A 25245-nucleotide genomic window follows, 5' to 3' on the forward strand; every position below is an offset into this window, starting at 1 on the left:
GCAACTCTCTCACAAATCCAAAAACTAGAGTGCTCAAGGTTGTGATGGGGAATGTTCTGAGTTCATGATGTACATTTTCTGTTTCATAACTGAGACCACTAGAATAAAGCTCATTTTGGATATGTAATGCATAATCATTCAGATGCATTGTCAATTAATGCATTTTCAAGAAGCTCCAGACTTTATACTTGATGACATCACAAGTGTGATGGTTACCTCTCAGATGTCTGGCTTTTAGGAGAGAGAGTAGCTCATGTTTACAAAAGATTATTGAATTGTCTTATAGGCTATGGAAATAACATTAGAATTATTCATCTGATTGGGGTTCCCCTTTAACAAGGCAACTGGAGATTGCAGGAACTGATCAACGCCAATTCCCAACATTCCACAGCTAAATGTACATATCGGTTACATACATCAGCAGCAGCACAATCATACACAGATAATCTGCCACCTCTTATAAAAATGTCCTGACATGATTTATTATGTCTGCCTCATAGCACTTGCAAAACATGAGCAAGGACCTGCTTAATGCATGATTGCCAAGAAACCTGCTGAAATCAGACTTACTATACAGCTGTTAACCACTGCAAAATACTTACTATCCAAGCAGCCCACTGTTAACCACTGCAAAATACTTACTATAAAAGCAGCCTACTGTTAACCACTGCAAAATACTTACTATACAAGCAGCCCACTGTTAACCACTGCAAAGGACAAGATAATGGTGTTGTTTGGTAGACTGAAAATAAAGGTCTTCAAAACAAACCTACATGCAATACTGAACGCTGCCACGAGCCACTCGCACTAGAGTCATAATCGCTGTGGACTAAAATGCTTGATTTAATTTCTATGGTCCTTTTCTGCGTGTAATGAAGAAAATAAAAGTAATTCAGGCCTTTTTTCACATCAGAGGAGATAGAGGAGCCAGATGAGAAGGTCAAACGTCCAAAGAGAGTGGTGGAAGAAGAAGAGACAACGACTGGTAAGAGACGCCACACATGAGACACGGTCTGCACCAACGAGACACAACTCATTAGCATAACATAGAGACAACAATACGGACATACGAAACAAAATATATCTGTCAAAATACAATGATAAATAACTGTAAATGTACAGTACATCTAATCAACAAGTTAGTTTAACTTTTGAGAACGAATCGGTGGTTCTAACATAGTTCCCTGGCTTTTTCTTCTTTACTTTTTTGTCTTTATTTTTTTCTTTATTTTTTTTTCATTTACAGGGACAGTAAAAATCGAAGGTTGATAATGTACTTTACTGTAGTACTGTAACTGTAGCCTCTACCAACATACAACAAAAAGCATTACTTACTTAAATTATTATTACTACAAAGCACAGTATCCCTAGGCAGAGGAAGAAGAGGCTGGAACTGTCAAACGGTATGAGACATCTTTTGTGTGTTGCTGCCCCCTGCTGGCTGTGAGACACACCTTCACCCGTAATCCTGAGTTCTCACTCAGAATCTTTTCAAATGAAAGGTTGTGGTGAACGGCTCAGGCAGCCAGGAACTACTTTGATTTGAAGGTAAGAGAGCTCAGGTCCAAATGGTCTAGACGGGCCTCAGGAACCCTCCGGGTGCGTCGAGCATTCAAGGGACATGAGCCGTGACTCAACTACAGTAGATCATTGTTGACTGGTAAGAGACCAGTTATTGGCCATACTCACCACGGCAGCCATTTTCCTCAGGGTGTGGATTCCTGGCTGCCAATACTAGGTAGGAATTGAATAGGTCAATTCACACACTTAACCAAACAATGCTTTTCCGTTTTGAGACTTTTTCTATTATTTTATAATGTTTTTTGTCCTATTTACTCAATCTCTAATTGTCTAAGCTCAATAATTTTTGTATCCGTCTTTTTAATATAATTGTAATCCCAAAAGCATTGTAAATGAGGGAAACCTCAATTGCCTTCTTTTTCTTGAGAATATATAAAGGTTGAATGATGAACCATTAAATGAATCCACTGTCTCTCAACTTTTATCAAGTTTGCATCACTCCTACTTAGTTTATTCAACAAAAAGAAGTTAATGCAAAAGGGTTACTTGAAAATGTTAGTTGAGAAAACCTATGATTTGAGTTTATATAACTTTTTTTTCTTTTACAGTGTAGCCTATTATTAGATGGTTATAGTAGCCAATAGGAAAACCAACTTTGTAGCAACTTTCTATTCCAGGAATATTTTACAATGGTGGAACATTTAATGCTATTTGAACATGCATACCTCAGTAAGAGGAGATTAACCTTTATAAGGAATAAGAAGCCCATGCATTTATGCTTTCTGTTTTGATTATCGTCATCAACTGTTGAAAACAGGCTAAATAACATTTTTAATGATAATTATAGCCATAGTTCATATATGTTTGAAGTTGACTTCCACCTGGGCCACCTTATAATGGTTGACCTTTCGTGACATTTCTACTGTGAAATACTGATTCAACTGAATCGGTGAGCAACATTATCTCATTCTGGACCGCTCAGAATTTGAGATGAAATTTCAAATCACTTGATTTGAAAAAAAAAAACGACAAAAAAGAAACCACGCGATCAGTTCTGAAGATAATTCATCCACATCGAGCCACGCTCAAGGTGTGTTAAGATGTTTGTTTGGGGGTTCGTTCCATGTGTTTTCACCTCCCACGAAGACGTCTCTGCTTGTTTCCCTTGAGTCCCTAAAGCTATGTCCTGTATGTCCATTTTGTGACACGCTGTCCTTTGTTCGCGCGCCCCAGTTTGTCTGTGATAATGCTAAAAAGTTCTTGCGGGACAATTTTCAATTCCATGGCCACACCACAGATTCGAACGAACTAAGTGGTTCTGATGAAAACGACGAGTCGACTGCTTCTGGCAAGCGATCGAGGCGCAGGAAGCGAGGCCAAGGGAAGAGAGGCCATGGGAGGCGAGGCGAAGGGAACGGAGACGGAGCGACCGGTAAGAGACCACATGTGGAAAGTCATACGGTACATGTTTCGGATGCTGGCAGAAGAAACATGGCAAAACCCCAACTCTTCAACGACCCCTATTTCTGTCACTTGCCCATTTCTATGTGAAGGCGCAAGATCGTCTGTTATAAATGTGTTTAGTCGTTTTTACTTCCTTGGTCTTTGTTCGACTAACATCCACACATGACTATTTTATCATGTATTGTGGGTTTGTTCTGTGTGTGTTGTTATCCCCTCCCATGAAAACGGCTATGATTGTTTCAACTACAGTCCCTAAAACTATGTATGTCCATTTTGTGACATGCTGTCCTTTGTTGTTGTTCCCATCCAAGTTGTCTGTGATACTATTAAAATGTCTTCCTCTTGCAACAACAAGGTTCACGTATGACTATTCTTCTGTCATGTGCTGTGTTATCCTGGTGTTCAGTTCATGTTGCCTGTGATCACTGTGTGCAGTCTCGTAGCTGAAATGTTGACCCAGATCTTTATTAACCGTTTGAAAGGCCTATACTGTGAAAAAGGGCAGACGAGACTGTTTTGATTTCATGGCTCATGCTGCAGATTCAAATGAACTAAGCGGTTCTGAGGACGGGACTCTGGAATCTGCTGGGTCTGCCAAGCGTTCGGCAAGGCGCACAAAGCAAGGCCATGGGAAACAAGGTGACGTGATTGGTAAGAGACAGGAAGGAAAAGTCACGTCTGTTTCAGATACTGACAGAAGAAACAGGAAAACCAACCAACCAACCTCTTCAACGGGTGCTATTTCTGTCACTTGTCATTTCCATTTCTTTGTTTAATCTCCATAGTCTGTTCAACTAATATTCACATATGACTATTTTGTCATGTATTATCCTGTTGTGGGTTCATTCTGTGTGTTTTACAGAACCTATTCAAACTACTGTATGTATGTCCATTTTGTCCAAGTTGTCTGCGATACCTTTAAAATGTCTTCTTCTTGCGGGACAATTTGAATTCCATGCTGTTCATGCGGTCTGTGATGATACTTCATCTAAATAGCTCAAATGACAACCCAGAACTTAACCGAATGAAAAGCCATCGTGAAAAGTTGGGTCAGGACTCTTGTGATTTTATGGCCACAGATCCAAATGAGCTAAGTGGTTCTGATGATGGGAATGGGGACCCCGCTGGGTCTGCAAAGCGTCCGAGACGCACAAAGCAGGGCCAACGGACACGAGGCTTTGGTAAGAGTCAAGCAGTGTTCTGGCTGCATGGAGTAAATGTGGTTGGCTGTCAAGGGAAGTCACTGTTTCAGATATTATTGTACTTGCAGAGGAATATAAAGACTCATTCCTTGATCTGGAACAGTCCCAATTTCTTTGATTTGTCCATTGATGTGCAATACACACATCAATGGACAACATTGAAAGCTATGATTGTGTTCCTTTGTCCAGTCTTTCCTCATCTTTTTTCAATTTACTTCCATATACTGTACAGTATGGCTATCATGTCATCTCTTATGCTGTTTGTTAGAGTGTATGTTGTGTGTTTGTCATGTCGTCTGTGATACAGACATACACTCTAGCAACAGTCAGGGCTCTTCTATTTGTATGGTCATACAGATTCAAATGAACTAAGGCCTAACAAAAATAATGGTTGGTTTCAGGTTGCCGACCGACCCTGCCGATTTAGGTGCGACCCAATATATTTTATGAGTTTTAAAAAAAAAAGTATATATTAAAAAAAAAAAAATCAGTTTTTTTTTTTTTTTTTTTTTTTTAGAATAAAGTTTCATAGAAATCTTAGTCAAACATTTAGTATTATGGATATTAAACATGCTGGCAGAGTACATGCATCCATGTTGTTGTGAACATTTTAACCCTTTCACTGCCACACGACAGCCGGTTAACCCTTTCACTGTGACAATACAGAAGGTTAGCCCTTTACTATCACACAACCGACGGCGATGCTCCATCATTAGCATCATTAGCTCCGCATCCGCGGAGCTAATGATGCTAATGATGGAGCATCGCCGTCGGTTGTGTGATAGTAAAGGGCTAACCTTCTGTCGTGTGGCAGTGAAAGGGTTAATTAAATAAAGAAATTCCCTATCCATAGTCGCCGTGGGAAAGAATTAAAAAAAAAAAAAAAATAAAAAATTCCCTACCTACCCATGGCCAAACTGACAACCAACCTGAAACCAACTATTATTTTTGTTAGGCCCTAAGTCATTCAGATGGAAATGGTGAACCTACTGGGTCGGCCAAGTGCTCAAGGCACACAAAGCAAGTCCAATGGAAACAAGATGAAGATTTTGGTAAGGAGTGCATTGGCTGCATGAAGTGAATGTGGTTGGCTCAGACGTATTCTACTCCGAGGAGAAGCATATGCCCGTTTCTAGCCCCGGGACAGTCCCAATTTCTGAGATGCATTCATTCCCAGGTGATGGACAATATTGCAAACTACGATTGTCTTTCTATCCCTGGCTTTCCTTAGTCTTTTTTCCAATAACATCCACATGTGACCATTTGTATCCTATTATCACGTTGTTAGAGTTCATGTTTTCTGTGACACTGAGCTCATACAGTCTAGTGACTCAGACGTTGGCTCAGTACTTAACCAACTGAGAAGCGGCCATGAACCATTCAGGTAGGACTGTTTTGATCTCATGGCCATGCTACAGACACAAATGAACTAAGTGGTTCTGATGATGGGACTCAGGAATCTTGCTCGAAGCGTTCAGGGCGCACAGAGCAAGGCCATCGGAAACATACTGGCAGAAGAGACCGGAAAACTCTTCAATGGGCGCTATTCCTGTCACTTGTCCATTCCTGTGTGATGGACAAGATTGTCTGTTATAAATCCATTCTTTGGTTAATTTCCTTAGTCTGTACTGTAATGTACTGTATGTCCATTTTGTGACATGCTGTCCTTTGTTCCTGTCCAAGTTGTCTGTGATACCTTTAAAATGTCTTCTTCTTGCGGGACAAATTGAATTCCATGCTGTTCATGCGGTCTGTGATGATACTTCATCTAAATAGCTGAAATGTCAACCCAGAACTTAACCGAATGAGGTTCAGTCAGGACACTTGTGATTTTATGGCCACAGATCCAAATGAGCTAAGTGGTTCTGATGATGGGAATGGGGACCCCGCTGGGTCTGCAAAGCGTCCGAGACGCACAAAGCAGGGCCAACGGACACAAGGCTTTGGTAAGAGTCAAGCAGTGTTCTGGCTGCATGGAGTAAATGCAGTTGGCTGTCAAGGAAAGTCACTGTTTCAGATATTATTGTACTTGCAGAGGAATATAAAGACTCATTCCTTGATCTGGAACAGTCCCAATTTCTTTGATTTGTCCATTGATGTGCAATGGACAATATTGTAATCTATTGTCGTGTTCCTTTCTCCAATCGTCCCTCGTCTTTTTTCAATTCACTTCCATAGAGTATGGCTATCATGTCATCTCTTATGCTGTTTTGTTAGAGTTTATGTTGTGTGTTGTCATGTCGTCTGTGATACACAGACAATATAAACTCTAGCAACAGTCAGACTCTTCTATTTGTATGGTCATACAGATTCAAATGAACTAAGTGATCCTGATGGAAATGGGGAATCCGCCGGGCCTGCCAAACGTTCAAGGCGCACAAAGCAAAGCCGTGGGAAACACAGTGAAGTGATCGGTAAGAGACAAGAACGGAAAGTCGACATGTCTGTTTCAGATACTGACAGAAGAAGCAGGAGAACCCAACCTCTTCAACATGCGCTATATTTCTGTCACTTGTCCATTCCTTATATCCATTTCTTTGTTTAACTTCCCTAAGTCTCTGTTCAACTAACATCCACACATGACTATTTCCCCAACTCTTCAACGACCCCTATTTCTGTCACTTGCCCATTTCTATGTGACGGCGCAAGATCGTCTGTTATAAATGTGTTTTGTCATTTTTACTTCCTTGGTCTTTGTTCGACTAACATCCACACATGACTATTTTGTCACGTATTGTCCTGTTGTGGGTTTGTTCCGTGTGTGTTGTTATCCCCTACCATGAAAATGGCTATGATTGTTTCAACTACAGTCCCTAAAGCTATGTCCGTTTTGTGACATGCTGTCCTTTGTGGTTCCCGTCCAAGTTGTCTGTGATACCCTTACTGTCTTGTGGGATGATTTGTATTTCATACACGGTCTTAATAGCTGAAATGTTGAGCCAGAATTTCACAAAATGAAAAGCCATCGCGAAAAGTTGGGTCAGGACCCTTGTGATTTTATGGCCACAGATTCAAATGAGCTAAGTGGTTCTGCTGATGGGATTGGGATCCCCGCTGGGTCTGCAAAGTGTCCGAGACGCACAAAGCAGGGCCAACGGACACAAGGCTTTGGTAAGAGTCAAGCAGTGCATTGGTTGCATCTTGCATGGAGTAAATGCAGTTGGCTGTCAAGGAAAGTCACTGTTTCAGAAATTATTGCACTTGCAGACAATTCCATTCCTTGATCTGGAACAGTCCCAATTTCTTTGATTTGTCCATTGGTGTGCAATGGACAAGATCGTAAGCTATGGTTGTGTTTCTTTCCCCAGTCCTCCTAATCATTGTTTAATTGACTTCCATATATGACTAATATGTCATATATTATGCTGTTGTTAGAGTCCATATTGTGTGTTGCCGTGTTGTCTGTGATAGAAACAATATAAACTCTAGCAACAGTCGGCAACGGATCCTAATTAACTAAGTGATTCTGATGTTTCACAATGTCTCTATTGGTAAGAGACGAGCAGTGTATTGGCTGCATGGAGTAAAAGTGGTTGGCTGTCAACAAGGGACATAGCTGTTTCACATATATTGTACTTGTAGAAGACAAGCATATACAGTACAAAGCCATTACTTGCCCTGGTACAGTCCCAATTTCTGTGACTTGTCCATTGTTAAGCAATGTACTACTGTAAGCTACGGTTGTGTTTCTATCCTTCCTTAGTCTTAGTTGAATTAATTTCCATTATGAATAATAGTGTGTCATCTATCATCCTTTTGTTAGAGTTAAAGTTGCCTGCCATATTCCACAGTCTAGTGGCTGAAACATTGACTCAGAACTTAACCAACTGAGAAGCCATTGTGAAGAGTTCAGTCAGGACTGTGTGGATTTTATGGCCATGTTACAGATCCAAATTAACCATGTGGTTCTGACTCTGGTGTCTCTGTTGTCTGCCAAACTCACACAGCAAGGCCGACAGTCAGACACAAGGTGAAGTTATTGGCAAGAGATCCAGAGTGCATAGACTGTGACGGAAATGTAGTCGGCTATCAAGGAAAGTCACTGTTTCAGATATATTGTGTTTGCAGAAAAAGCACAATGACCCACATTCCTTGCTCTGGAATGGTCACAATGTCTGTGATTTGTCCATTGATGTGTGATGGACAGCATCGATATGATTATGTTTTCCGCCTAGTTTTCCCTTGTATCATGTTCAGTTCACGGTGTCTGTTGTCGTGTGGTCTGTGTGACGAACATGGACTCAGGACTGTTTTACCCGTATGGCCCATACTGCAGATCCAAGTGAACCAAGTGGTTCTGATGGTGGAAACGGTGGAACCTGCCGGGTCTGCAGAACCTTCAAGGCCAACAGAGACAAGGCTGCATGGAGGAGTACATGTGGCATGTCGTCGGTGGCACGTGCCATCTTACGAGCCGACACGTAGACTCAAAACCAACTCTTGACCAACCCGAACAGCCACTGTGTACAGTTTAGGCATGTCCCCGACTTGTATAGTCGGATTTGTATAGTCGACTTTGATTGGCCAAAATGTGCAGATAATTGACTGGTAGTCGACTACCCCCCGAATAATATATATATTTTTTAATATATTATTATATATATATTTTTTTGGGATCATTCCATTTGGGCTGTGGGGGGTGATTAATGTCTGAAGGAGTCGACTGGAGGCCTCTTGTCCTTGATATTTGTCTAGTGTGTTCATTAGACGAGTGAAATCCTCTTTCAGTGCCTCTTATTAGATTTCGATCAATCAGCCAGTATCACCTCTTCATCTGTTGGCTTGTGTAGTTCTGCGTTGTGTTTATTTTCTCCGACGTCTTCTCATACTGGCTGTACATCGTGGTCATTCCCCTTTAATGCAATCCGTAATCATAATAATTCACACCGTCAGACATGTTGCCTTTCTTGGAACACGTTGTTTATTACATAAACAAAAGCCTCAGATGTTACCCATTTCGTATTGTCCTTGAAAAGTCTTTGATGGAACACTAAATTCATTATTCTAATTATCTCCTGTTACCCCGCTTGGTGGCCAACAACCATATCTGCTAGCCGAAGCTAGTGATGATGTGTCACTCCCCTCCCCCACCCAGCGAGGGTGGAGAGGGATGGACTTCTCTGATCAACGCGTGCGCTCTTCGGTGTGGTTCGTTTCAGTCTCCCCTTACCCGGAAGAAAACTCCTGTTATATTATCTTCGCCATAGCAACGAGGGCCCGCTCTCCTCGTTACTATGTGACGTGTGACGTGCTGTCTTTGACCACAGCTATTTGACCCAGATCACTATAGCAACCGCTCAATTGTTGATATTATCCCCCCTAGTTCTCTCTGTTCCACCCAGCTGATAACGGCCCTCTGTCTGCACAGTTTTGGCTGGAGACACACATCCATGATAATGATGGTGATGATGATGATGATGATGATGATGATGATGATGATATTATCCTCTTAAAACTCATATCTATATAGGTTATAAACCAAATGCAAATCATCGATTTCCTTCACTCTGTGCCCATTTTATTAGGCAGTTAGCCTCGCTGGTACAGTATTTGCGCAATTTGCGTTAGCCACACTTAGCTAGTTAGTTAGGCCTCTTTGCTTTTGGAAAGAATGATAATTTTTTTTGGAGAGATGATCATGTTCCCAAAAAATGTATTGGACTGTCCTAAGACCATAAAGAATAACTATGACCTACAGTATGATCTACGATTGATAGATCATATATTGAGTGGTATCTCCTCTTATAACCAACTGAAAAGTAACTGTGTCAAGTTCAGTCAAGACAATGTCATGGCCATACTTACAGATCCAAATTAACCAATTGGTTCGGATGGGAACGGAGACTCTACAGGAAGTTCAAGACGCACAAAGCAAGGCCAGCGAACAAGAGGCAAAGATATCGGTAAAAGACGACAATGGAAGCGGCTGCGCAAAGTAAATGTGGCCGCCTGTCACTGCTTCAGACCCGTTTGCATTTGCAGAAGCAGCATTACTTGCTTTGGAAGAGTCCCAATATATGTGTACAGTGTCCCTTTCCTTGTGATGAACAAGGATGCAAGCTATACGTGTTTCTCCGCTGGTCTTGGTCTATGTTTAATTAACCTCTTATGTGACTAGCATGTCATCTAACCAAATCAAATCAAATGTATTTGTAAGGCCCGACAACACACGTTAATGTCCCCATGGGCCGGACACGTCTTTCTTTAAACAAGTCAAGAAGAAACATCACAATAAGTCAAGAACAAAACAAAAACACCATAAAGTCCAGCATTTTTTAAATAAATGCAACATTCCCAGACATACCCTACGCGAAGGTATGGAAAAACTCACTAAAACCTACAGTAGCAATAGGAAAAAATGCACCACAGGCAATGTGGAGGAGAGAAACCATAGATCTACTATTCATCTCTTACTCTGCTGCAAGTTTGTGTTGTCTAGGGTTTGTGTTGTGTGTGTCGTCAGCTCTAACAACAGACAGGACTATTTTACTCCTGTGGCCAAACTGCAGATCCAAATGAACTAAGTGGTTCTGGTTATGAAAACGGAGGAAGTACTCTGTCTGGAAACCGTCCAAGGCGCCCAAAGAAAGGTCGAGAGATGCGAAGCGAGGTGATCGGTAAGAGTCATGCGGTCTATTGACTGTACCTGGATGTGTTAATCTGGAACAGTCCCAGTTCCAGTGACTTGTCCATTAGCTGTGTGAGATGGACAAGTCTGTAAGCTGTGATTATGATTCTTTCTCCTTCTTTGTTTGTTTGTTCTTGTTTTGTTCTGTTCCATCCAATTTCTTGGTCCAATTTGTCACAGTTCATGTTGTCTGTTTTGATTGTTTTTGATGTTGTGGTCAAACTGCAGATCCGAATAAACTAAGTGGTTGTGATGATGATGATGATGATGATGATGATGATGATGAGAATGGGTACCCTGCTGGTGCTGGGTCCACCAAACATAAAAGGCTCTCATCACAGGGCCAAGGTGGAGCGACTGGTAAGAGACACACAGTGTATCGACTGCATGGTGGAGAGGCTTGTAAGTCATATCTCTTTGAGATATACTGTATGGGAAGAAAGACCCAATTCCTTGCTTCCTGCGAATTGTCCCTTTTTGTGCGATTGGATAAGATTGTTAGCTGTGAACGTGTTGTCACGTCCCAGCGCATTGACTGCATGTGGTAAATGTGGTTTGCTGTAAAAGGAAGTCTCAATTTCCGTGACTCGTCCATTTCTACGTGATGGACAAGTGTGTAAGCTATGATTGTGCTTCTTTATCCGAGTTGTCTTTGTTCTTCTTTGTTTGTTCCTGTTTGTTGTTTGTTCTGTTATATCCAATGCGTTGGTCCAAATTCTCACAGTTCATGTCATCTGTCATATCTGCTGAAATGTTGATTTGTAATTAAACCAAAGTTACTGTGAAAAAGTGATGGTATTTTAATGGAGGCTGTGTACAAAGTGTGTAGTGTCTTCTCTTTCTCTGATGTCCGTGTGACAGGCAGCCATGTTGGAAGACAGAGAACTACACAAACCCATGTGTCTGTACTTGTCCTTGTGCTTGTCCAAATGTATTTTGTATTGTGTGTTGGGCATCACTGTTTATTTGTTTTTTTATTTAAACATCCTTGTGTTTGTATTTGTAGTTGTATTTGTGTTTGTCTTTGTATTTGTGTTTATGTGTGTTTGTATTTGTCTTTGTACTGTATTTGTCTTTGTATGTATGTGTGTTTGTATTTGTGTTTGTATTTGTGTTTGTATTTGTGCAGTTAGCCAGTGTTTTGTTGTGATGGCTGCAGCCTTTGTTTTGTCCAAATGTATCCAGTTTGCCAGTTATCGCCAGTTAATGAGCGCCAGTTAATGAGTTTGAATATGTCCCCCAGAGATGTCATTGGAGGATACTGAATCTCTGTGTTGTGTCAATTACAGATGGGTGAAATTAAGTAGGGAAATAAAAAGATAACAATAGGGATTGCAATGGTGATTGATGACATCACGAGACATATTCAAACAAAAGAGGCTTCTGAAACTTCTGAAAGCTTCTGACTTTGTCTTTCTGTGTGAAAGACAAGATGGTCTGTTACTAAACATGTGGTTTCCTTGTGTCTTGTGTCTGGCACTTCCCAGACTGTGTGCCTTGTTTATGCAACTGGTCAATAGTGCTGATTGTGGCTCATGGGTAAGATATTCTGCCCACCATCCATGTACCACAGTCTTGGTTGTTTTTCTTGTTTGTTTGTTTGTTTGTTTGTTTGTTTGTTTGTTTGTTTGTTTGTTTGTTTGTTTGAATCATGCAACATATAAAAATGTTGTCATGACTTGTGCTTTCTTTCATTTCATGTTGTCATCCATGTTCGCTCACAATCTTGGTCGTTTTTCTTGTTTGTTTATTTGTGTCTTTGTCTGTTTGTCTCTTTGTTTCAATCAACCCCACATATGAAAATGTTATCATGACTTGTGCTTTCTTTCATTTCACCTCCCCGCACAGACCCCGGGGGGCTGGATGTCTTGTTTGATTTATAATCTTGTCATTCTTTTAAAGTTATTTTGAGTAAAGTTTCAGGTTCAATTATTTTAATTTTTGATCCAAAAGGCCAGAGTGATAACGATGAAGAGCTTGAAGACGCCTCTGGACGTGCTGTGCGCTCAAAGTCACGGCGCACACGGCAAGGCCCTCTGATAGAAGATACAGTGATCGGTAAGAAGGAACAACACACAGCACCTTGGCTGCATGGAAGGGGCCAGCTACAGTATATAACAATTTATAACATGCTTAATGCCACACTGAGCTTCCTCTCCTGCGGCGGAACACGCAACATGGCCAGGCAGCTTTTGCAATATAGAAACAGCTACCGTATGAAACCTGTCTAACCAGTTCTGTAACACTCTGTTGTTATAGTAAACTACTGCTGTGTGTGTATTTTCAGTTGGTTCATTCACTTCCCCCAGCCCAGATTTTTCCTGCCGGTCCGGGGGATCGAACCGGCGACCTTCTTGTCACAAACCCGCTTCTCTAACCTTTAGGCCACCCCTGCTGCCCCTGTGTGTGTATATTTTCAGTTGGTGTCGTATGTCTTTTGTACGCTACTGACAATAAGAAGCATTGCTCCGTGTTTGACCGTAGTGCTTCATGTGCGCTGCCATTCAACCTATTTGGTATTTGGCATAACTTCTGATGATCAATACAGAAGAGAAGCAATAGCACTAGTGCACTAATGTCAACAGTTATTGCCAGGCTGACTCCTCAGGGGGAAAGGGGGCTGGGGTACTGTATATGTAACGGATGGTAACGTGAAGCGCAGTCACGAAGGGCTGGGGTGAGTAGCGGTGCTATGGGTTAAACTCACTCTCATCCTCAAAAGACACATAGACACGTTACAAAGCGTGAGTTCACTTCTTGGTATAGCAGTCTGCTGTTGCACACGGCACGGGAGACCCGTGTTCGAAACTCCCTCGGGCATCGAAGTTTGAGGTGACGTTGTCACAACCGTTACATATATAACATACCGACAACCTCTTGTAAATTAATCATACTTACTTACTTACTTAGGCCCATCACTCCCAATGGAGCATAGGCCATCTACGACTATTCTCCATCCAACACGGCTTTGGGCTGTCCTTTCTGCCTCCCCCAGGTACTGTAGTTCCTTGTCTCTTGAGCTCCGCCTCAGTGTCCCGCCTCCAGGTGTTCTTAGGCCGCCCTCTCTTCCGCTTCCCCTGGGGATTCCAAGTCAGGGCCTGGCGTGTAGTACTGGTTGCCGGTTTCCTCAAAGTGTGGCCTATTCCATCCCCACTTTCGTCTCAGGATCTGCTTCTCTACTGGTCCCTGTCTTCATCTCAGCCATAGTTCCTCATTCTTGATTTTGTTTGGTCACCTGATCCCAAAGATGCGTTTCAGACAGCTGTTTATAAAGGTCTGTATCTTCTGCAATGTTCTTTTGCAATCCTTCTCCAAGTCTATGAACCGTAGAGAAGGACTGATTTTACATTTGAATTGAAGAGCCTTCAATTCTTCTTCAAATTAATCATAGCAAAACCACAATAGCAAACTAATCAAAGTCATCATCATCATCGCCATCATCATCATTGTCATCACCATCATCATCATTGCCGTCATCATCACCATCATCATTATTTCACCATACTCATGAATGAACCACTGTCCCATTCACTGTCATTCATTCCCAAGCGGTGTTGGGATTGTCATTGGGGTTGTTGTAATTCAACTACAACACTAGTGCAACTCTGCTGTGTCAAATGAATGCAGAGGAATTGTGAATAAATGTATTCGACCGCGGCTCTTGAATATAAAATGAAGATGAGAAGATTACAAGCCTCGTAAGCTTGGACACATGTATCTATTTGCCTAAAGAAAACATTTGCTGCCAGTGCAGTCGAGTGATGGTACCTAAGAAGGACAAAAACATGAGAAGTAGATGTGGAAAAATGTGTCCGTCACAGAAGATCTGAATAACTCCATGAATCCATAACAAGAATCCAATAAATAGAGGGCACAAAAGAAGACGTATCTCGTCATAAACTGACCGGTATTGATAAGAGAAACAGCGATATGGAAGAATGTTCCAGGAATGCTGGTAGGAGGTAAATACTAGAGCGGAAGATCAAAAGTGGAGGACAAGAGGGATGAGGTGGAAAAACAAGCAAGAGATATTAGAATCAAAATATCTTCAAACTTAAATGATAATAATATGATTATATGAACATCAAAAGAAGATGCCATCTCGTAAGATTTTAAAAAGATTTCGTCAAGTCACTCCGAAGTTCGTGTTACAATGTCGGGTGTGTCGGTAGAATCCACAGGCTGGATGAAGGAGGCGAGTGAAGGTTCCAAGGGTGTTTTAATATGAAAAAGAAATGCAACAGGTCCAAAAAAAAAACTAAATAAATACACTGCATTTTCACAGTACAACAGGTGTACTAGAGGTATGACAAAAACGATACAGCATAAACTACGGATGAACAAAGAACACACAGAGAATATAAACTAATAATCAAAGCTTGAGGCCCTAGAGCTGCCTACAGCTAACCTACATTACATTGCATTTAGTCATTTAGATAACCTACATGAAACATGGAACAGCAAACCATGGACAAGCATAGAGGACAGGGGAGAGGGAACTGTAATGGGTAGATTGACAACTGGGAGGGAGACAGACAACAAAGGCACTACAGGAAACAGAACAGGGAACTACAACTATGGAAACAAGACAGGGACATAAACCTGGAGCAAGGGAAGGAGCAGGGGGGTTCTCAGAGACAGGAGCAGGGGCCTCTTCAGAGACAGGAGCAGGGGGGTTCTCAGAGACAGGAGCAGGGGCCTCTTCCAGGACAGGAACAGGGGCCTCTTCAGAGACAGGAGCAGGGGCCTCTTCAGAGACAGGAGCAGGGGCCTCTTCAGAGACAGGAGCAGGGGCCTCTTCAGAGACAGGAGCAGGGGCCTCTTCAGAGACAGGAGCAGGGGCCTCTTCAGAGACAGGAGCAGGGGCCTCTTCAGAGACAGGAGCAGGGGCCTCTTCAGAGACAGGAGCAGGGGCCTCTTCAGAGACAGGAGCAGGGGCCTCTTCCAGGACAGGAGCAGGGGCCTCTTCAGAGACAGGAGCAGGGGCCTCTTCAGAGACAGGAGCAGGGGCCTCTTCAGAGACAGGAGCAGGGGCCTCTTCAGAGACAGGAGCAGGGGCCTCTTCAGAGACAGGAGCAGGGGCCTCTTCAGAGACAGGAGCAGGGGCCTCTTCAGAGACAGGAACAGGGGCCTCTTCAGAGACAGGAGCAGGGGGGTTCTCAGAGACAGGAGCAGGGGCCTCTTCAGAGACAGGAGCAGGGGCCTCTTCAGAGACAGGAGCAGGGGCCTCTTCAGAGACAGGAGCAGGGGCCTCTTCCAGGACAGGAACAGGTGCCTCTTCCAGAGACAGGAGCAGGGGGGTTCTCAGAGACAGGAGCAGGGGCCTCTTCAGAGACAGGAGCAGGGGCCTCTTCAGAGACAGGAGCAGGGGCCTCTTCAGAGACAGGAGCAGGGGCCTCTTCCAGAGACAGGAGCAGGTGCCTCTTCCAGGACAGGAACAGGTGCCTCTTCCAGAGACAGGAGCAGGGGCCTCTTCAGAGACAGGAGCAGGGGCCTCTTCCAGGACAGGAACAGGGGCCTCTTCAGAGACAGGAGCAGGGGCCTCTTCAGAGACAGGAGCAGGGGCCTCTTCCAGGACAGGAGCAGGGGCCTCTTCCAGGACAGGAGCAGGGGCCTCTTCCAGGACAGGAACAGGGGCCTCTTCAGAGACAGGAGCAGGGGCCTCTTCAGAGACAGGAGCAGGGGCCTCTTCCAGGACAGGAACAGGGGCCTCTTCCAGGACAGGAGCAGGGGCCTCTTCAGAGACAGGAGCAGGGGCCTCTTCAGAGACAGGAGCAGGGGCCTCTTCAGAGACAGGAGCAGGGGCCTCTTCAGAGACAGGAGCAGGGGCCTCTTTGAGGACAGGAGCAGGGGCCTCTTCAGAGACAGGAGCAGGGGCCTCTTTGAGGACAGGAGCAGGGGCCTCTTCCGGGACAGGAGCAGGGGCCTCTTCAGAGACAGGAGCAGGGGCCTCTTCGGAGACAGGAGCAGGGGCCTCTTCAGAGACAGGAGCAGGGGCCTCTTCAGAGACAGGAGCAGGGGCCTCTTTGAGGACAGGAGCAGGGGCCTCTTCGGAGACAGGAGCAGGGGCCTCTTCAGAGACAGGAGCAGGGGCCTCTTCAGAGACAGGAGCAGGGGCCTCTTCAGAGACAGGAGCAGGGGCCTCTTCAGAGACAGGAGCAGGGGCCTCTTCAGAGACAGGAGCAGGGGCCTCTTCAGAGACAGGAGCAGGGGCCTCTTCAGAGACAGGAGCAGGGGCCTCTTCAGAGACAGGAGCAGGGGCCTCTTCAGAGACAGGAGCAGGGGCCTCTTCAGAGACAGGAGCAGGGGCCTCTTCCAGGACAGGAGCAGGGGCCTCTTCAGAGACAGGAGCAGGGGCCTCTTCAGAGACAGGAGCAGGGAGCTCTTCAGAGACAGGAGCAGGGGCCTCTTCAGAGACAGGAGCAGGGGCCTCTTCAGAGACAGGAGCAGGGGCCTCTTCCAGGACAGGAGCAGGGGCCTCTTCAGAGACAGGAGCAGGGGCCTCTTCCAGGACAGGAGCAGGGGCCTCTTCAGAGACAGGAGCAGGGGCCTCTTCGGGGACAGGAGCAGGGGCCTCTTCAGAGACAGAAGCAGGGGCCTCTTCAGAGACAGGAGCAGGGGCCTCTTCAGAGACAGGAGCAGGGGCCTCTTCCGGGACAGGAGCAGGGGCCTCTTCAGAGACAGGAGCAGGGGCCTCTTCAGACACAGGAGCAGGGGCCTCTTCAGAGACAGGAGCAGGGGCCTCTTCAGAGACAGGAGCAGGGGCCTCTTCCAGGACAGGAGCAGGGGCCTCTTCAGAGACAGGAGCAGGGGCCTCTTCCAGGACAGGAGCAGGGGCCTCTTCAGAGACAGGAACAGGGGCCTCTTCAGAGACAGGAGCAGGGGCCTCTTCCAGGACAGGAGCAGGGGCCTCTTCAGAGACAGGAGCAGGGGCCTCTTCAGAGACAGGAGCAGGGGCCTCTTCCGGGACAGGAGCAGGGGCCTCTTACGGGACAGGAGCAGGGGCCTCTTCAGAGACAGGAGCAGGGGCCTCTTCAGAGACAGGAGCAGGGGCCTCTTCAGAGACAGGAGCAGGGGCCTCTTCGGGGACAGAAGCAGGGGCCTCTTCAGAGACAGGAGCAGGGGCCTCTTCAGAGACAGGAGCAGGGGCCTCTTCAGAGACAGGAGCAGGGGCCTCTTCAGAGACAGGAGCAGGGGCCTCTTCAGAGACAGGAGCAGGGGCCTCTTCCAGGACAGGAGCAGGGGCCTCTTCAGAGACAGGAGCAGGGGCCTCTTCAGAGACAGGAGCAGGGGCCTCTTCCGGGACAACAGGAGCAGGGGCCTCTTTGAGGACAGGAGCAGGGGCCTCTTTCGGGACAGGAGATGGGGCCTCTTCGGAGACAGGAGCAGGGGGCTCCACAGGAACAACAGGAGCAGCAGGGAGCTCCACAGGAGCAGGGGCCTCCACAGGAACAACATGAGGAGCAGGGAGCTCCTCTGGAACAGTGCCAGGGGTAGCTGAACTCAAAGCACCTTTACTCGGGGTAAACGTGAGAGAGAGGTGGAGACAACCAGAGAGACAGGGAGAGTGGGAGAACAAGGCAGGGGGAGTGGCAGAGCAGGGGAGAACAGGCTGTGGTCAGGCAGGTGGGAGAGAATGTTAACAGTTGAACCATTGTCGAGTCTCTAATGGCTTGTGGTTGTTGTGTCTGTCAGATCCAGGGGTTCAGTTCATCTGCGGGTTGTCAGATGTCACCGCCGTCATCGGTCAGCCTGCTGAGATCGAATGTAAAGTCAACAGTGAAGGATGTGAGGGAGTCTGGTACAGAGACGGCATTAAGGTTAGTCTTAAATATTCACCATTTCTATCTATCTATCTATCTATCTATCTATCTACAGTATCTATCTATACTGTATCTATCTATCTATGGTATCTATCTATCTATACTGTATATCTATCTATGGTATCTATCTATATATATCTACTCTATCTATCTATCTATCTATCTATCTATCTATCTACTACTCTATCTATCTATCTATCTATCTATCTATCTACTGTATCTATCTGTCTATCTATCTATCTACTCTATCTATCTATCTATCTATCTATCTATCTATCTATCTATCTATCTATCTATCTATCTATCTATCTATCTATCTATCTATCTATCTATCTATCTATCTATCTATCTGTCTATCTATCTATCTATCTATCTATCTATCTATCTATCTATCTATCCATCTATCTATCTATTGATCTACTGTATCTATATATCTACTGTATCTCTCTATCTATCTATTATCTATATATCTATCTATCTATCTATATATCTAACTATCTATCTACTGTATCTATCTATATCTAACTATCTATCTACTGTATCTATCTATCTATTATACTGTATCTATCTACTGTATCTATCTATATTATACTGTATCTATCTATCTACCTATCTATCTACCTATCCATCCATTTATTTCACTTCTAAATATGTGTATGCCCTTGTAACACATTCAACCTGAGAGGATAATAGTATATTTACCTGCTGCTATGAGTAATAATACTTCCAGAGTTGAATCATGTAATACAGTATGTATAATGTATCAGTGTGGTGCCTCTCCTGTCAGATAACAGCAGACGATGATGATTTCGTCATCACCAAAGATGGAACGACACATAAGTTGGTCATCAGCAGCTGCACAGAAGAGTACTCTGGGAAATACCGCTTCGAGGCAGACGGGCGTAAGACCGAGGCCATGATCAACGTCAAAGGTTTGAAGTACTATTCTGTCTCACATAACACCAACTAAGTCGTGCCAATTTTCATGTCAGAGTCGAAAAATATATATATACTTTTTTTGTTATTTAATTTCCTTAAGTGAAGCAAACCATTCTTATTTAATACATTTTTATATTTAGAGGCAGCCTAATTTTCATAGCCTAATTGGTCTAAAAGATGCACATGCTACTGTTTCTGTTTGTTTATTAAAACCGGTTGATAGGCCAATGCAATGCTGTTATTATAGGCTACGGTGGTGAATGGTCAGCTGAGCCGATCAACGTTCTGAAGGATTATCTGAAGTGCCTATTTGCTGTATGTGCAATTTTGATTTGAATGATCCATTCAATTAAAAAGAATAACTGGAGGAGCTCCAGTAGCTCACCGCATATCTCGGCGCTATTTCTGCGTCGGGGAAAACCGTGCTGCGTCACGGATCTGGTGGACTCCGAGTTCGATTCCCGGACCCGCCGTCATTTACCAGAATGTCTTCCCCTGATCTATATCCCGTTTCACCCTGTATCTGTCGGTCATGCTTGACCAGAAAAGCGATAAACACTAAAAAAGAAAGTTTAAAAAAATAAAATAAAATAAAAAATAACTGAATTTAAATTAAACTGAATATTTTAACTGAATTTAAACTGAAACAGTAAATAACAATATTCAAATTTTGTTATATTCAGTCTTAAAACCTCCTAACTGGCACCGACCCGGCCCGGGTTGTTTTAAGGATGATTTGCCCACCAGCGCAACACGTCACTTTTGCGACATCTAACGGCTCGGGTGTGCATATTATTTTCTAATACAATATAGAGCCCTAATTGTTTCCTGTCGATTGCCCTTTCAGGCGACAAAATCCACTCAGCGGTTCTCGAGTTACATGCCGATATGTTCAGCATGCGCTGAAGTACACGGCTGACTTTCTATTTTTTCAAATACCACTCCCGACTTCCAAGCCTCTAGCTCTGTCAATCATTTGGCGATCTCAAGAATTATTTGACAGGGTTGTACCGAATGAGTGTGGCTTTCCAATGGTACCCCACATGGGAATACACGAATCAGGGATCTAGTTGAAAAGTCACGAGGCAAAACAGGAAGAGAATTATCCGTCAATAGCATTGAAGTCAATGAGGAAATGGTTTTCAGAGCTTTTTCTTATCACTTTTTACCAAAACCGCTTCTAATCACTCATTTCTGAACAAATGTTTATGAAATTTGGACATGTACTACACAAGACATGTCAGGCTATGGACCCAGGGTGTTTTTTCAGCCATACCAATTCTTTGGATATACTACTTTGGTAACAATGATTCAGTTTGTCTTGTGAGATATAGTCATACTATCTCAATAGTAGCGTACTCTGCATTGTTGTGTATATAGTCTACTTGCTGCATTACCCGGTAGAAGAGAAGAATCGGCCTTCGATGGTGGTGGAATGAAAGGAAATGGTAGGCAGAGACAGAGCTCAAATCCAACATAAATGCATTTAATTGCATAAAAAACAACACATAACTAATCTAAAGGTTTGGCTTTCAGCAAACTCAGGCATGAGTTTTCTGCTGAGAGGAGTCCATATCAAGAGAATGTTCAAAGCAGCATTGAATCCTTCTAGCTAAGTCATAAAGTTCTTTGTCTGCTCGAGCCAGGAGCTCTCCATCGATGGATTGGTTGTTGTTTGGTTCGTTGCTATGTCAAGTCAAGTCAATATGCTATGGTGATCCGTGTCGGTGTCTCTCCGTGGCTGTGTGAGTCTGAGTGAGTTTTCGAGTCTGAGACTCCTCCCCGCTCAATCAGTCTCTTTTATCAATGAGTTTGAAACCTCTGTATGATGTCATCAGTGTGACGTCACCTAGACGTTTTCCACCAATCCCTGGCTTTCACAGTTGGTATTTGAAATTGAGGGTTGTCCTTTGTGACCAACCGCTCTCCCCTTTGTTCCAAATCAGGGAAATAGAATTAGTCTAAAATAAGCTTAATACTTTTGTTTTACAATTCAATATGTATATTTCTAAATCGGGGATAACCAGATGAACACAAAGATATCATTATTGACTCAAAACAGCTTTACCAGAGGAGAATCACCGTCTTTTTAACCATTAAATCCTTTTCTACAGATTCTAATCATTTCCTTTAGCTTAAATCTATATCTATTTTAAACAGCTATTATTCAGTACTTTGAGTATTGTTCAGTTTGGTTCAGAAAAGGTTAAATGGCAAACTTCTGTGATTCTTTGTCATAAACACAGCATATTTCATATTATTCCGTTCATTGAGGATATAAACATTAATTTTAAAGTGTATGAGTTACTGTATTAGTGAATCTTAGATCCTCATCCTACAGCTGTCTCTACTCAGTGTCACAAGATACTCCACAGCAGATAACAGGCGCATGTGATCTGCCCAGCCCATTGTTTTAGCTGTTTTGACCACCTACTATATGTAAATTGACCTAGGAGTGACCACATTCTCAAACCATCTGTAAACACCCACACATACTCTATGAGAAACAAAGTTACCTTAATCTAATCCAGGTTACTAGTATATTTAATTGTCAACCTATTAACCCTTAATTGTATAAAGACTAGAAATATGAATAATTTCCTTTTGCACACAGTAGAACTTACTTAATAAACTGACTATGATCATTACAAAGTTCCTATTATCAGCACAGACATCTGTTGGTGTAAGAATGTAGAGCCTCGAGGGCTTGACCCCCCTGCAGCTTCTGGGACCGAAGAGGACAGCTGCCAACCTACTATGTATTCACTAAGGGCATCACAGACCTTTTCACATGTTTTTATGAGCTATAAATAGCATAATATACATCATTACTTCTGGATATTGCAATTACTACAGAAATACGTGAGTAACACGTTTTTATACAACTCAAGTTCAGACCTATGTTACTCTATTTCATTAGCACTAAAAGTGAATTATCTTTATTGTATCATAAACTTCCAAATGTCATTGTTCAAAAGAGTGCAGGCGCATGCATGTGCTATAAGTATAAAGTATAGTATTTTGGTTTGCAAAAGAAGTATGTAGTCCTCAAAAACGAAAACTAAAATGGCCTCTTTTGGGGGCCCCTGTTAGAACAGTAGACTATTCGAAAATGATTTTGGTCAGTCATGCACATCCCTAACACTAACCTTTTCCATTTCCAACTACCTCCACTGCGGTGAATATAAAAACATGCCATGCATGAATAAAAGCAAGCGGAATACAATCTCAATGTTCCCCCGATGTGATAAAAAAGAAATTAATCAAATGTATATTATGTCCCATGGCAGACCCCCCAAGGTTCAACGCGGACGACCTGAGTGCGTTCATGGAGCCGGTGATCATCAAAGTGGGGCAGCACGGCATCTTCAAGGTGCCCTACGTGGGCCTGCAGCCCGTGAAGGTCCAGTGGTACCGGGAGGAAGGGGAGCTCTACGACGACAGCAGCATCACCATAGAGAAGTCCACGGGCCACAGCCGTCTGCTCCTCAGCCGCTGTCAGCGGAAGGACACGGGGGAGATCAAGATCAAGCTGAAGAACGAGCACGGCACCGTCGAAGCCTTCACCCAGCTGATTGTTCTCGGTGAGAGGACAGGGCGACGGGGGGCGACAGGGCTGGAACGGTGACGGGAGTCTGATGTGGAAATTCCATCTCAAACCTTTATTTATAAACTTGAAACGGCAACTGAGGTTTCCCTCATTCACAGTCACGCCGGGTGTACATATGGAGTTAACCCTTTCACTACCACACTACAGAAGGTTAACTTTTCACTACCACACTACAGATGGTTAACCTTTGTCGTGTGGCAGTGAAAGGGTTAACCTTCTGTAGTGTGGTAGTGAAAAGGTTAACCGTCTGTAGTGTGGTAGTGAAAGGGTTAACCTTCTGTAGTGTGGTAGTGAAAGGGTTAACCTGCTGTAGTGTGGTTGTGAAAGGGTTAACCCTTTGCTGTGTGGCAGTGAAAGGGTTAACCTTCTGTATTGTCACAGTGAAAGGGTTAAGCAAACACACGCGTGGTAAATACACAGGTCACAACATGTTTACGGGACGGTTTTGGAGTTGTATTTGGAGGGTATTTCGTGACTGTTGGGAACTAGGCTACACTGGCACACCTACTTCCAGTGAATGACGCTAAGCTAGGCTAACGGTGCGGCTGTTCCCTAAGCCTAATGCATGCACAGAGAAGAAAAGGGTATGTATCTGCTTGTCTAACTCCAGGGTAGATGGCAAATAAGCAAATTTCCCCAAAAGTTTGGCGTGTTCCTTTAAGTGTTTTCCTGTTCTTTGTTTGTTCAGACAAGCCCACGCCACCCATGGGTCCTGTGGAGTTAGAAGAGAGCTCTGCCGTCTGCATCACCTTCAAATGGAGAGCCCCGAAGGACGACGGCGGCTCCCCGGTCACCAGCTACTTCCTAGAGCGCCAGCAGGTACCCCACCCCCTCCTAATAGACAGTCCCCTCCCCATCATATGTATATATCTCCTCCCCACCGTATGTATATATTCTCTCCCCACCGTATGTATATATTTTCTCCCACCCGCCCACCCCCTCCTAATGTACATATTTTCTGTTAGGATCTCTGGGTAACAGTACTGTATATTTGCATATCGTATATGTCACAAATGTAACAATACTATATACCTGTATGTCATGTATGTCCCTATGCCATAAATGTCATGATGTCATCTATGTCGTGTCTATGAATTGAAAATGGGGGACCCTGATGTAAACAAGACAAACGTCTTTCTCTGGTCTTCATCCCCTTAACAATTGTGTGTATTGAGCCGTACTGTATTGTACCCATTCTGCAATCTGTTAAATTAAGTTTTCATTCATTCATTCATTCATTCATTCATTCATTCATTCATTCATTCATTCATTCATTCATTCAGGTGGGACGTAACACGTGGAAGAAGATCGGCGAGATCCCGGGCGATCCCATCTACAAGGACAAGGACGTGGAACACGGCAGGAAGTACTGCTACCGGATCCAGGCGGTGACCGCAGAGGGCATCAGTGAAATGATGGAGACAGATGACATCCAAGCTGGTACTCTAGGTGGGTTGAACGTGAAGTCGCGGGCCTCAATCACTGCTGTAGTCTAGACTAGACTTAAGAGATTTAACGCACATAGTCCTGTAGAGACTAGATTTAACACACATACAGTAGTCCTGTAGAGATTTAACACACATACAGTAGTCCTGTAGAGATTTAACACACATACAGTAGTCCTGTAGAGATTTAACACACATAGTCCTGTAGAGACTAGATTTAACACATATAGTCCTGTAGAGACTAGATTTAACACATATAGTCCTGTAGAGACTAGATTTAACACACAGCTCCTATAGGTCAAGGCACCTATAGTCTACTTTAAATATTTCAGAGTAACAAAGGGGAATGCCACAGAACGTCAGTAGTTTATACTGTAGCTTTGTGGGAGAGTTGACATGTGCTACTGATTACTCATTGCACTGCATGAGATACATATTTAAATTCTCAAACTGAGGTATCTACCTTGCCTATATTTGTTATGGTTTGACACCGACCCCAAACGCAACGACACAAGAGAGTAGGATTCAGAGTTGCCAAAAACAGGGGCTTGTTTATTGAGACTAATTAAACAGCATAGAATAGGAAGAGTCTAAACAAGACTGGAAAACAAGC

The 25245-nt window shown here is 43.7% G+C and overlaps 1 protein-coding gene across 1 annotated transcript in view; it reads left to right on the forward strand.

The window, feature by feature from the left end:
- The window catches only part of LOC311244170 (immunoglobulin-like and fibronectin type III domain-containing protein 1), a gene marked incomplete at both ends in the record, with an annotated part of 80343 nt that overhangs the window by 43785 nt on the left and 11313 nt on the right, over positions 1-25245 (forward strand). Inside the window, 7 exons of the mRNA XM_084333577.1 lie at positions 11044-11175; positions 12769-12873; positions 18511-18635; positions 19426-19570; positions 22868-23161; positions 23876-24006; positions 24471-24636. Of these exons, the coding sequence (XP_084189703.1) occupies positions 11044-11175; positions 12769-12873; positions 18511-18635; positions 19426-19570; positions 22868-23161; positions 23876-24006; positions 24471-24636 (1098 nt within the window). The remainder of the gene's footprint in view (positions 1-11043; positions 11176-12768; positions 12874-18510; positions 18636-19425; positions 19571-22867; positions 23162-23875; positions 24007-24470; positions 24637-25245) is intronic.

This window comes from Notolepis coatsorum (genome assembly GCF_963971535.1).
Source record: "Notolepis coatsorum genome assembly, chromosome: 17".
NCBI classification, from domain to species: domain Eukaryota; kingdom Metazoa; phylum Chordata; class Actinopteri; order Aulopiformes; family Paralepididae; genus Notolepis; species Notolepis coatsorum.